The following is a 15,274-nucleotide window of genomic DNA, read 5'->3' as shown; positions in this document are numbered from 1 at the left end:
GATACGTATTTTGTTTACTACAAATAACTTCTTCAGTCATAGGAAACGAAATACGTATCTGTTATAGTTTTTTAAGTGATAGTGAAATTAAATCCTATAAGTCAATAGTGAATTAGAGAAAATGAAAGTGATACAATAGCAATAGAAATAAAAGGAAAAACAATGTAATAAGGAACACAATAGGTATCCTCTAAACCTTCATCAATCTTTGTCATTTCTTGCATAGACTCATAAATTTGCGTATTGAATTGAAATTTAAAACTTTTTTCAAAATGAAGCACTCTAATGTCGACGATAGTAGCAATGGCTGCTTATGACTTCGGATACTTCATTGCAAGCAGAAGACGACCAACCTTTAAATAATCTATGCAAATGTTGCCAGCAGCAAGCAAGCAACCGATTTAACTTCTATCAAACCGTGATTTGGGTTTAGAAGCAATAGAATAAAAGCATGGTTGATTTTTGCAACAGATGTTGCTAGTTAAAAAAAAAAACTTACGATGTATTATTTTGTACGCAAACTTTGTCCGAAAAATAAGATAACACAAAAATTACAAAATTATCTTAAAAACCTCATATAAACATACAAGTGCTGCTAGCGTAGTGTGATTATGCCTACTTTGTCCATAAAAGGATATCAATCCCATGTGGAAAACAGCAAACCAAGAAAATCACTGTTGAAAATATATCTGTCCGTAGCCACCTCTGGATGTCACCGGAGTTTACAATCGATATTAATGGATAACTCCATTAAGATCAAAATTAATGTGGGACTGTTATGCTTTTATAGGTAGTGTTGTTCTATTGTAAATAAACAGAAATAAAATCAATAACAAAATAAAGCAGTTTTGTAAATTAATTATGGAAACATAAACAAATTCAATTAATTGGAAGGTTGACATACATGCTCAAGTTGCGTAAGTCAATCATATACAACTTGACGTATTGCCCCGTAACGTGGGTAGATCACCTTTTCGTGGTACGTTACGGGATGTAAGATCTACCACCGAATCCTAGTCCTGACTACTTCAAACTAGTGGAACAAGATTTTTCAGTAATCCAAGGAATGCATCTTAGTCCTTGTTACTTTTTATTTCTTGTTGACAATTGACAATTGACAATACTCAGCTTTGTCCACCAAGGATGAACTTGAAACAAGGAAAACAATTAGTTGGTAAGTCTTCATCTGAGTGATTTCTAAACTTCTATTCACTGTTCTCTAGTTTGAAGTGGTTTAGACTAGAGCTCTGATGCATGGTCATTATCGGTATCATTGCTTAATTTTGTTGCTAAGGAATCCAGTGTTGACTGACAAAGGGGTGTGCCTTTGGAGGGTGCTTTCACTTTTCGAAAGGTATAACTAGCGGACCTTTTAATTAGAATCGATTCCTGGCGATGAAGGCAAGAATGACATCAATACTTCATCATTTCTCCTAAGTGATGGAGTAATACGACATGCACCAAACTAAGGAAACGGGATAAGCTACAATAGATCAAATTACTGATCACAGTGGTTTTAGACTTATGTTATATGTTTACCTCACTTCTAGCGCTTTTTTCGTTATAAATGCGTTGTAAATAAGTAGCTAGATGAAAAGTTTGACTACCAAGCTGGTCATAAATTAGTTATGTAAACTCGTGTATGACAAACTGTGTTGCTCGTCAACTCCGCTTAAAATTCTACGTAGCTTAGAAAGAGCCCCTTATATTTATAAAGCTAACACATTTTGAAAATATATTTTAGCTTTATTCTTTATCAGAACTTCCAGGACACCAAAATTAAATAAGCAACTCCAAAAAAGTGTCGATGTTTTGGCAACTTTGGTGAAGTTCTTTCTTGATTGAATCAAACTTCCCATGATAATCCACCAAATCACATGGTGACATTGAAGCTCATAGGATGTGATATATTTTTATTCAAATGAATAGCTAAATCAAATGATACGCATGGAAAGGTACATGAACAATTATCCTTAGAAGATACTTTTTTTTTTTGCGTTTTGTTAAAAAAGCGAGAAGCGTGGCACTAGACTTGCCCACAAAAATAAAAGTTCAATTTTTTCCAATTGTTGTGCCTTTAAGTGCGAAAACCATTCTCTGAAAGTTTCAGCTCATTTAGTTATAGGATGAGCTGGCGCTTTTAGTTTGAATTTTTTATGGGGAATTAGGATAAAATACATGTAAAAAAATTACACTCCTACACTCTATCGATCATAAAAAAGTTTCCTTATCCTCGATTTGGTTCAGATTTTCATAACTCGTAGTTCAGTTATTGAGTAACAACTTTGCTGAAAATTGCATCATGAATTCAGTTAGTTGTATTGAGATATTCGCTTTGAATGTATATGATCAATTTGTATATAAAAATTTCATCTAGATCTCCTATATGAACATTAAATCAAAAAGAGCTAAAGCGTTAAGAGAGTGGATATCGCACCAAAAGATATGATCCTGGATGTTGGCCTGTGGAAAATATGAACTTTTATGTTTAGTGCTAATCTAGTTCATCTAGTGGTTGCAATAAACGAGAAGAATGCACATAATTAATTAATATCTCCATAATTCTAACTTTAATCGTGATGCTATCTTGCACAAAGTTGTTCCTGATAATTTAAGCTTCGCGTGCTGAAATTCTGAGCTTAATCGAGTTTGCTGAACCAGTTCTAACGAAAAAGTGAAGGAATGGTATTTCTCCATACATTTCAACCAACCCAAGTAGCAACTTGTTTATAACTGAAATAAGTCGTATATAAGTTTCCAATACCAATTTATAACAAGGGCGCTACTAGGGAATAACCCCATATAAATTTAAAATCAAAAGCGCCAGTTCGTGTTGAATCCGAAAAAAAAGAAATTTTCAGGGAGTGGTTTCCTCACAAAATGGCACAAATCTAGAGGTTGGCCCGTTGAAAAAATGATAAACATTTCCTCCATATAAATGTGGGCCAGTCTAGCATGCCACATTACGCCATACGTGGCGAGTTTGATTCCCGGCTCGCTAAGCTAATATTTGCGATTCGAAAATCTCCCAACTTCCTTGAATATATTTATATTAATGCAATAACTGTTATAGGCTACCACCGTTCGAAACATTATGTAAATGTATGCGATTTATAGCTATGTCAGAAATGTTTACGATATATGACGTTAATCAATAGTATTGCAAACGAGCTTCTAAACAATCGTAAAAAATAATTACACCAGGAACATTTTAAGTGACAGTTCAAATAAATGTTTTTTTTTTTTCAAGAGGCATTCAATTGAACTCATAGACATACCTCACAGATATTCCTTTTGGTACTCATTTAAAATTAACGTGCACACTTTTATTATGCATGATAGAACGGGTTGTACTTTTGAAATCACAATTATTTTTGTTTAACAATTTCCATGCGAATCACTTAACTTCAGCTTTCCGTGCATTAATTACAACTGAGGTTCAACCGTTCGCTTACATGTGTACATATTGTATTAATGTCTAATGTGTGGTGGCGCGTAAAGGAAGTGATTACACCTCTTCTACCATGCATGATGCAGATATGATTGAAACGGCCTAAAGGCGCGATACTTACTGTTGCGTCGTCCTTCCTTGACCCGGTAGGTGAGATTGTGAAAGGCCAGATCCACGGCTGGCCGCGTCGGTAGATGGGACAAGGTTTTCGGCTGGGACGGGACAATCTGCACTCGGACGGCGCCATTTTTCCTGTTGTCATCGAGTAAATTATTAGTGACACTGCTACTACTTTCATTTGCTTCCGACATGGTTTTTCTTCTTTGGATTTTCTCTTGCTTTTCTGTGCTTTGGTTCACAACATTCACGGGCAATTATCTGTATGGGTACGAAGCAATTTCGTTTACTATTACATATATTTACACTTCCACTCGTTTACTCGTTTACGATTCTCTGCATATCCGTTCAACAACACCAATTGTAAATTTCGACAATCAGCATTAAATTTTCAGAACCCAATCAAACACATGAACACCCCTAACTAGACGACGGTGACGAATCTTGCTCCTTAGCGGAATTATCTCGCGAGAAGAAAAGTCACTTGACTCATCCAAGTCTACAAGCGCATACGACACGACCTTCTTGTCCGGTTTTATTCTCTTGTTTCGGATTTCGGAACGCGGAGCTAGAACAGCCTGTAGACACTGCTGTCCAAAGAACGACTGAATGCGTGTTGTACGATATAATATTTTTGCCTCGACGACTACGACGACAAAGGCGATGACGACGGGCTAAAAATATATGAAAACATATGCGCGCATTAGGCTGACTGTAGAGTGTCCGTCACCACACTTGGTCGCGCATACAAACGCCACCCGATCCAAAGCGATGCGATGATGGCAATGTGTTTGGGGGGAACACGGGGTCATTTTTTATCTTGGGGCTGTAGTGACTTCTACACGCTAACAAATATCATGGTTGTTTAGTGTTGCTTTTGCTGGTACTGTTGTTGTTACTAACTACTAATACTACTACTTCGAGGTAAGGTGTACGAGTGAGATACAATATTTACGGTAGGTAACGGTGTATAAGCGGAACACGAGCTTATTTCCTTATGCCAAACCACAGTGGGTTGGAATGAGCGGATTCAAGCGCCATGTGCTCGTGATATTGTTCGATGAATAAATCAATCATCTTTATCGTATTCATTCCATTAGCAGTCGCTTCTTCGTTTAAGAATATTGAGTTTACTTGTGAATTAAAAACATAAGCCCTTTTCCTTTAAAAAAAAAAACAATTGAAAACTATTGGATCTTTAGTTTAGTGCATAGTATTTTTTTTTTTACTACTTATACCTTCAAATACGTGCTCTTATTAAAATCTAAACTCAATAAACAGGAGTAATACTGTGGCAAAGGGTAATACTGTGAAGCATCATTATCGTAGCCTTGACATTTATTGATTTCGAAATCACCTGCTGCAAAGCTGGATTTATCTATTAAGCTGCCGGTGGACGCAATTTTGGACTGTACGCAGTATCAAGGAATATGCTGATTATGCTTTGTCGCCTCATTATGCAGTGCAGATCATCTGGATGGAAAGGGATGAACGCAGTTTTATTCGGTACGCTGTTTGATAACTTTCCGTAGAATATTCCAGTAAATTATTCTTACTATGCAAGCTTTTGCAGACTTATCAATTTTGAAACACTTCGTCACAGACGTAGTAAACTTCAGAGTCTGATTTCTTTGACCTTGCCAAGACTGCCTTTGAAGTTTTCAAACTGTTCCATTACACTAGAATTACTTGACAGTCACTTAATGATCAGATATTTGCACTGTTCTTAAAAAAAAAACAGAAAAATATCATGACCTGATATGTTAATCGTATTCCACCGTAGCAATCTGCTCCCTTCGTGCTTCTGAAAACAATGACTGGTAGAAGTCGGTTCAGAGTACCTAATCTATATCGGTACTAGACGATTAAATCGGCATCACGTGGTAATCGCGATCCGACACTCTGATAAACCGTCATTATCGTGAAACGATTCCGTGATTTGCTCAATTCTACCTCACTGTACACTGCATGTGGATCCGCTTGTTTGTTCATGGCAAAAGTTTCCAATGACTAACGGCTGTAATTATCGCGACTGGGTGTAGGTAATCCAAATTGCGTAAAGCAAAATTTCGTTACATAAAGGATGTCAAAGCGTTCAATCGTTTGCCTAGTGGATTTCGTAAATCACTCTATAGAACGCACCTTCCTCTTCCTTTCTTCCTTTCTCTAAAATCGGAACCGCAGTATACGCTGCCGATTATAGTCTAACCACAACTAGGTTAAACGTTCTCTCTATCACTGAGCCATGTAACTACCGATCATGCAGTATGAGGTACTTGATCGTGGTTTGCCTTTTATTGATAGATCAAACAGTTTGTGTAACCATCGCACATGAACTAGACGGCCTTCAAATGCAACTTTTTCTAACGAGTTTCAAACCATGAATGGCTAACCCTTACCCCTAACAACATCTCGCCTTATTTACAGACGATGTTCTAACAGAGTCAAGTTTTTTTCTATATGGCAAATCGGTTGTCGGTGGCACATTTGCAACATAGCCGAAGTCATTAACCGCGACTGTAAACCGCGACGAGATGCACTTATTAGTGTACACAGATATGCGCGCACCTTGTTTTAGCTTTCAATTGAATTTTTTCACTGGCAACCGCAGGAACAGATGAACATACAGGGCCAGAGAGCAAGTAAAACCAGTTTCATGAGTCTATTGGAAACTTGAACACTAGTGAATCGCTTGCACGTTTAAGACAGTGATTACGTGGCTTACGATGACTGTTGGATTCTACTAAACGACATCAACCTTTGAAAAGAGCGAAACATTTTTTTTGTTATCAAAGGCATCAGTCGTTGAATTTTAGCGTATTTATGCCCACGCGAACCAACAGGTATCTTCACTACTAGTTGGTACTCTGACTCTGTTAGTTTTGTTTCAATCAAGTTAAGCTGTTGTTATGTATTATCGAGATTTTCCCTATCATTGTGCTCACATTTCATTACGGCACATGACTTGAGAATTCTAGTTGAATACATGCTCTGGTGCTTATTTACGAACTAGTGGAGACAGTAGCGTCATCCTGATGATGAAAGGGATCCTTTCTTTTCAAAACTTAGTATTTTTGAAACAATTCTACAGTTATTAATTGCGAGCTTCTATGCCAACCAATTTCTATATTGTATCTATCAGGGTTGTTAATCGATAACTCGATAACGTCTTTTCGTTAACGTCTGCAATGGAAAATTATCATAGCAAACGTTAACGAAAAGACGTTATCGGGTTTCGATTAACAACCCTGGTATCTATTATATAATGGATACATATGATTTTATATTTCCCTATCAAAAAATACTTCAAGTATCTGATACTTTGAAAGTTTTTAGAACTCTGCTGGTATGGAAAATTTTCAAGACCTGTAGCTAAATTCCTTGCATAAATTTCATCGAAAAGAAATAAATTTCTTCATATACCTCCGGGCAGAAATTTCATTCTCTTCGATGAAAATTATGCCCGAAATTCAGTTGCTGGATCGTAGATATTTTTTTATTTATTTTTTTCTAAATCCTAAACTTTGACAAATGTTCGTAGTAGTCCTTGAGAGTTATATTATTTTAACCAATATTATTGGTGAAATTGTGGAGTAATTATTCATTTGGGCCAGTGAACCATTCGGTCCAACAGCACTCGGTCTAAGGGCGTTAAGCATAGCTCAGTTTGGCCTGAAGACCCATCACAAGAACCTGCTATGCCCTTGGATGTTATATCAACAGCGGTCCAGATATTGAAATTAGAAGAAAATACCCAAGTAACCATAGGCACGTTATTTCGCCTTTTTGGCTATATACGGGCCTCATCAGAACTTGCAAATACTGGTATAGCCGTTGATCAGCTGCACCTTGCCATAAAGGCGAAAAAACGTGCCTATGGTTACTTGGGTAAATACTTTGACCCAGAAAATGCATCTTAACCACCAGCATAGCTTCTTCTTTGAAGTTGACGTTTATAATAAAGCCTTCATTTTGATGGAAATTGAAAATAAAGTGGACCTTAAAATAATAATATTGAACTTTGTTATTTCTGATTACATTATAATGAAACCTTCTACAAAGTTATCTTATCTTTATCTTATGTTTCTTTATTAAAGAGACTTTCAGCCATCGGCTGGTTCATCTCTGTTCTACGAAGTTGCAGGTATCATAATTTAAAGAACCCATAAAAAAGAACCATAGAGGTACAATGAAATGTATTTTAACCATACAATAGAAATTATTGTACTTATAATAAATCATATTGTCTACAATGATAAAATAACCATAGAATGTATTGTTTCCAGAAAGGTTGTTATGTATCTTAACCATACAAAAAATCACTTTTTCCCGAACAAAAATTTGCCATTTACCATTAATTGTATTGTTGTTCTATTATTGAAAATTCTTACTTTATGGGAAACATTGTAAATCTATTGTAATAATAACATGTTAAAATTTCTTGTATATATAAATAAGATCGATTGTTGGCAATAGATTTTGATGTAATTGTATTTTATTTTATGGAAATTGTATGGTTATTTTTTTCCGGGTAGCTTTGATGAAGAATTGATAGTTGTAAAACTTATGATTATTTTTCTATAGCAATTTTTATTACTTAAGAGAGAATGTCCAGAAAAGTAATAGTTTTTATAGCATAACCCTTTTATTTAAAATTATACGAGAGAGACGTCTTTCACATCTTTTTACTACTCATTATTGCTGAAGGAAGTGTCTCGTTTAATAAGTCAATAAAAAAAACGACCAATTAGTTTGCGTTGCCGAGCTAAGAGTTTCGGAAAACTGATGTTTGAATATTTATATGCAAAAGCAGGTACGTCTTTTTGAAAAATCATTCTTGAGTTGAACCTTTGCTAAAAAATAGCTCATGAGAGGATGATTGGGAAATTTTGCAATTTGTCATAGGATTATGAATTATACCTATCGTATTTTTGCCTAACGCCCATTTTCTTAACGGCCTACGGGGCCGTTCATAATCTACACAGACCGAAATTTTATACTTTTTAACCCCTCACTCCTCCCTCCGAAACTACAGTAGATTTTTTAGAATCCCTTCACCCACTGCCCTAAAGCAAAGACATCATATCAAGAAGACTGGCAACTCTTCCAGAATCCAAGCGACAAATACACTAGCGCTGCGCTTGAGTGAAGGTGGTGGCAACGCATAGAAAAATGAGCAAATACACAATCATTTCTTCTGAGGATGTAATCTTTGCTATCAAATTCGTTCGAAGCATTTACCTTTGAGCGGCAGATGCCGTGATCGTACCTGTCTCATAGCGTTCGTATAAAAGAATGGTAGAGTAGCCAGTCTTCTTGATTTTTTGTCTTCGCCTAAATTCTACATATACTTTCATAATTGATCAATTTAGATGGTCGAGTTTTGAATCCACCCCAGCATGCTTTAGGGGCTACTGTATATGTACGATCAAATGTAAAATACAGTAACCACAGCATGTGTCCGAAATGGACATTACAAGTTTGTTTATAAAAGCTGATGGACCCTTTCAAATGCTCCGCAAGATTTGTTCATCTGGCTTCTTTGCTGGCTTCCACAAAACTTACGATCAGATCAGTAATATTGTTGGTTTTGTTTAGTGAAAACATTTAATCTTGATACGATGGAGAACCCACATGATTTAACATATAGGTACTCAGTTTTATTTTATAAAAACATTTTTAAAACTATGTTCACTAAAAAATTTCACCAGTGTTTGATTGTATATATTGTCATTCTGAGAGTGACATTTAATGTTTTCAATTATTTTATCGACGATGTTGAAGCTGTTCCTTTTAAATTCTTTCGTGGAATTTTCCATTAAATGCAGGGAATCAACAAATGAAATTATCCGATTATTGTATGCGTCTTAAAAGCCTGAAGTGTCAGTAAGAGTTCGTGGAGAAACAATGAATCAAATGATTAGTCTAAAAATTGCAAAGACTTCATCTGAAAACTAACAACGATCAGTAAGGCAGATTTTGTTGCCCAAATGTTTGAATACATGATGGAACAAAATACAAAAAGACACATTAACGCATTTATTGTACGGGGCAAAATATTATAGGCTTTGTGAGCTAATGTCCTTGATAAAAAACGCATTTTTTCACGCATATTTACCAATATTTGCATTTTTTTTTTTAATTTATAGTTAAAGAGAAATGTATAAGAAAAAAATATATTTTGGATATTTCGGAAAAAAAAACATTTAAGCTTCGTATACTGTGAGAAATAGTCCCTCCCCCCCGTATATTAGCGTATACTTTTTTTTCTACACCCTACCATCCCCTAGAAAGTCTACGTGGTTTATGAACGGCCCCTAAGGTATTTATTCCTGACGTCTTCATCTTATTATTTTCCTTGATTTTACATTGGTCTGTGTGATACAATCGTGTGCCAATCGCCGACGTGCGTCGATTGCAGATTATGGCTTGGCAGCACTGGATAGCTTATACTGTTAGGTGTAAGATTTAAACAAACAATGTTGAGTAAACGTAAAGATGTCGAAACAAGAGAGCAATCTGTCAGCCGTTGTCGCTTTGTTGCGCGCCGGAGTATGAAAGAAATAATTCGGTCGGTAAATGTGTCTGAAAGAACAGTGTATAATATTAAAAAAGGCTTGGGAAAGTGATAAAACGGAGCACCTGCTCATACTGCTAATAAAGCACAGAAATGGCTTACGGAAAATATTTCGTAAATTTGGGAGGAAGAAATTTGGTCTCCAAGCAGTCCCGATAGCAGTCCAACGGATTATTTTGTATAGGGCGTCGTCCAACGGGATACCAATAGAACCCCTCATACCACACTTAAGTCGCTAAAAGCTAAAATCAAGGCAGTGATGACATCTATGGAACGAAACATTTTAAAACGTGCATACTGCAGTTTCCGGAAGCGTCTAACTACAGTCGTCGAAAGGGAAGGCATTTTTTTTGAATAAATTTACTTACAACTTCCATATGTTGCGAAAGAAAATAAATCGCACAAAATTCATTGCTAGAATAACTAACTGGTGTATTTTTTTCTAATATATGCCATTTGCTGCAAAAATTCGTCACACACCCTGTACATGGACCGGGATCAACGGCTTTACCTCCCTTCCCAACATCCTCGGCTAGGATTAAACCCAGGGATAAGAAAGCATTTACGCTTAACACTCAACTACCGCCGCTGTCATGTCTAAGTCACGTTATCATTGTACATAATCAAAATTGTTAATATACAAAGTGCTACGATGAATGGCGGTGCCGGTGGTGTAGTGGTAAGCGGAGCTATCTCTCATTCCAAAGGGTCTGGGTGCAGTCGACGTCAGGGGGATTTTCTGAGGCATAACATCTCTGATCACGCCTTCCTTCGCAAGGGAAGTAAAACCGTGGGTCCTCGGTCCATGAGTTGATGGATGGATAGGCCAAGTGTGGGAGCTGGCCTCCCTGGCGTCGGTAGCATTGGTACTCAGTACGGAAAACAAGATCGACAGAAAACAAACCAAGAAAAAAAAGTGCTGCGATGAACGATCTAAAAATAACTAAATAACACTGTTATGAGTGGGTGGGTGTTCCAGTTATGGGCATACGTTCCTATTATGGTGTGTTCCAATTATGGCCTATGGAATTCCCATAGGCCATAATTGGAGCAAAGCATAATAGGTATAGCCTAACTGGTGGTATTTTTGCAATCATTTAAACAATAAATACATTGAGTTCGAATTACATCCTTTATTTTGTAATAGAAATTGTTAAAGGACTTACTAAAAAAACGATTCCAGAGTATCTGACAAGAAGTTGTGGAAAAACAATTAAGCTTTATAGAAAATTTATGAATTAAATTGTTATTTTAAAAATAAATTAAATGCAAACTGCTTATTGGTCCAAAGTAAAACATACAAATTGGACTCAATTATGCAGGGGTTCAATTATCCGATGGTTGGATGATCCGGGGCTCCATTATCCAGAGCCATAATTTTCTGGAGTATTGGATTTGAGTAAGCAAAAACGACAACCATTGATGCATTTTAATCATTTTTAACCAAATAATAATATAGAAAGGTAAGAAGCCATCCTGAGGTCACCATACCATGCCATCCTGAGCTGTGAAGGAACATACCAGGTGAATCATTGCATAGTTGAAAATTTGGTTTGCATTGTTGCCTGGGAATGTTGTTTTGTCTATACCTTTGCCATTTTTTGTACAATTTTAGTTCTCTTTGCAGTAGTTGAAAAGCAATCAATGTAACTTACTACGTTGGTATGTGGATCATAACATTTTTCTATTTTTGTATAAAAAAAACTTACAACAGCGACAAATCATACTGTGGAGTGACCCCACATTTTTATTCGAATAACTATTTTATTGATTTAAATCATATTCTTAAATTTTCAAAGAATTTCACAAACATATCACGATGGGTATAGAATAAAAGTTGTACTACCACTCTCAATTCTGAGAAAATCAGTGATGAATATTCAGTGTGAATTTTGAAAAAAAGTTGTAACTTTAGGAGAAGTTTTAATAAACAAAATTTGTAAAATATACTATACCAATTAACAACCACCTAAATTTTACTCAATACTGTTCAAATGACCGAAAAAAAAAGATCTTAAATCGGTCGTAAAATGGCAGAGACATAAGCTAAAAACATTTGCATTTTTTTTAAGGGTGAACCCAAACTTATGATCGGAAGTGTATGAATGTATGTGTGTAGCATTTGATCTAAAGTAAAATATTTATAACTTTTTGTCGAAAAGATTGACAGTTTTCAACAAAGTTGATCCGCTTAGTATACTCAATCTATATCCGAGATTGGGCCAAATAGAGCTATTTTTTTTTTAATTCTTGCAGATATCTGAACACGATTTCCCACGCATTTGCCCATTCAAACTTTAGAGATCTCCCGCAAATCCAGATCTTAAACCAAATTCGATCAAATTTTGCACAGCTGTGGAAAGCACAGGGTTGTTAGGTTGACCCATCCTAGTGCTTGTGGATCCACTCAAAATTATGGGTGGCTTAAGCCATTGTTGAAGAAAGTGAGATGAAAATTGATCGCAAAAAACCAGATCGAAAGTTATATAGAAGTTATTACTATATGTGACCATCATCAGGAAAAAGATCCAAATAATTTTAAAAGTCCAATTTGGTTACATAAACCCAGTGCAATTAATTTTCATCACCTTTTACGGGTAGGTGCTCATTCAAAATCGATTTTTTTTGTTATTGCATTTTTTGAAAGGTGTAATTGTCTACTATATTGTGTTGAAAGGGTTTTTTGATCCACGCACAAGAAAATTTTCTACAGTTCATTGTTCGAAGTGGCGTCCCGGCCGCCATGGGACTGTTACCAAAACTTTAAACGCGTTTATCTCGATACATGATTTTTCAAAACTACGTGCAATTTGAAAACGGTACAATTTAACGACTTCTACCTTTGACAATTTGAACGAAAACCTTTTTCATTAAAATCTACCAATTTTTTTTTATTCACTATTTTTTCTGAAGCCTTAAAGAGGTAAAAAATCGACCAAAAAGTTTGAGATCGCACAATTTCGTCTAATTTGAAGTTTTTTACCCATTCTTAGGTCATTCCTGATAAATTTAGTTCACTTTAAAGCATCATTAATCATTTCAGATCGATCCTGAGGTACCAGGCTGTACACAGTTTCACAATTCCAGGCGTACACTACCTTACTCAAAACGTGACCACGGGCGCCATTTTATTTGTTTCACCTATGAAGACGAAGTTCTAAGCTTTTTGAATTTCAATACCACGCCCTTCTATGTTTTAACATTGGCCCACAAAAGCAAACTTTGCTTACTTTTTGGCTATTTGAATGAGAACCTACATTTTAAATTGTTTCAAACATCCGAATTATCGAGTCCGACCTGTATTTTTTTTCTGAAAATCCTTTAAGTTATTAGAAAAATAATAGAAATTGTTCTAAGATGGAGAAACTTTAATTAAAAAAGATTCTGGAAGAAATACTTTTCATGTTTTTTCAATTCAAAGTTTTTATATTAATTAGCACATTATAATAGCAGAATATGATTCTTAAGGTAATTCCATATCAAAATGCTCTGGATGAGCCAAAAAAAAATGATTTTCATCCAAGAACTTTTTTCTTTAAAGTTTTTCCATCTAAGAAGTTATATTATTTTTCTAAGCATTTTCAGATTTTTATATTTCAGATAGCGATAAGCAAAATGCATTTCAAATTTGATTGTTGATTTTTTTAAATAAATAAAAAAGTATGTTCAGTATATATTTTGTTGTACAGCTATTTTCAACGGTTTTTTAGTTATGATTTTTTTGAAAAATACAGATGTGAAAACACATACGTCCTTTTGATAGATTAGTGTTGAGTGGTAATGTTCTCTTGACCTATGGAAAAAATCATTATCGCCCTTACCGAATACATGTTACAAGTTTCATTCCAATCAGAAATGGTCGGGCAAGATTTTGGCGTTTTCTGGCAGATTTCTCCTGGAAATGCTCTATTAAAACCATACATATATGGAAACTATAGACACTCCAGAAAGATACACGTGAAGCTATACCCAAACTATATTCGATAAGTGATCAGTCCCTTTTGGAAACTGTTTAGAGCGCTCGGTCAAAAAGAAAACAAAAGTGTCAGCGTCTGCTTTCGATAGCACTGAAATGATGCATCATCGAAGTGTCTATAGAAAGAAAAGAAAAAAGCCACAAGTGTGAATACATGTGGAATCAGACAACAATATCGTGACCGTTCAATTGTCCTTTCGTCGCCTGATGCTGACCGTTTTTAATTCATTCATAGGATCGGACCATTATTATTCGAAGTCGAAGAAATGGAGCACACAATGAATTGAAAACAACGCGCCGGTACAAGGTTCATATTGGATGTGACGTCAGTAACCGTTATCGCTCGCTCTAAGTCTTTCACAGTGGTCATACATGTAGGAAAACAGGCAAGCGTGAACAACGCGTAGCCGCAGCACGATTGGACATTGAAAGTGCATACATAGGGCTGAAGTTTAATCACTTTCATAGCTGATAATAAGCACAAAGAGATCTCTGAATTCTTAAGTATGAGTGCGATAAAATGAATCGCTCTAAGGATAAGTGCAGTAAAACCTGTTACATACGATCATTTTGTCACATTTAAGCATTCGATGGCCTCCCTTAGCTCAGTCGGTAACGGCGCAGCTATAGATTTCTCTGGTGTTTGTGAATTGCACAAGTATTAGTGCAGAAATTTGTCTAAATCCAAAGGTTTTCTTGCACTAATACTTATAACTTATCTAAAGTTCTGCACTAAAACTTGTGCATTTCACAAACGTCAGAGAAGCCTATAAAGCAAGACCATGCTGTAGGCGGCTGGGTTCGATTCGCAGTCTGGTCTAGGAATATTCCGGGTTGAAATATTTCTAGACTTCCCTGAGCATAGAGTATGATTGTACTTGCCACACAACCATACTTAGGCAAAAATGGGTTAGAAAGCTCTCAATTAACTATTGTGGAAGAGCTATAAGAACACTAAGTTGAGGGCCGGCGTAAAATCCCTGTAGAGACATAGCCAAAAAAAAGAAAATTTCGATGTTACATTGCTTACACACTGAAATAAAAATCATTATTTTTAATGGTTGTTATTTCATCATCAAATTGTCACGTAAAATCTTTCTTGTGTAAATATGAGCTAAAATGTAAACAAGTGAGCCCGCAGTGCACTATAATT

General features: G+C 35.8%; 1 protein-coding gene across 2 annotated transcripts in view; it reads right to left on the bottom strand.

Moving 5' to 3' along the window:
- LOC135701751 (ATP-binding cassette sub-family G member 1) overlaps window positions 1-15,274 on the bottom strand; it is a 51,665-nt gene that overhangs the window by 20,421 nt on the left and 15,970 nt on the right. The window contains exon 2 of one of the 2 annotated variants that reach the window (XM_065222668.1): window positions 3,573-3,703. In XM_065222668.1, the coding sequence (XP_065078740.1) occupies window positions 3,573-3,703 (131 nt within the window). Of the gene's footprint in view, window positions 1-3,572; window positions 4,193-15,274 lie in introns of those variants that run through there. The other variant, XM_065222667.1, reaches the window with a different exon arrangement.

This window comes from Ochlerotatus camptorhynchus, unplaced genomic scaffold (genome assembly GCF_037179485.1).
Source record: "Ochlerotatus camptorhynchus isolate MF236.1 unplaced genomic scaffold, CSIRO-AGI_Acam_v1.1 ptg000176l, whole genome shotgun sequence".
Taxonomy (NCBI): domain Eukaryota; kingdom Metazoa; phylum Arthropoda; class Insecta; order Diptera; family Culicidae; genus Ochlerotatus; species Ochlerotatus camptorhynchus.
The sequence above is the reverse complement of the archived record's forward strand: the minus strand, read 5'-3'. Positions and strand labels throughout refer to the sequence as shown.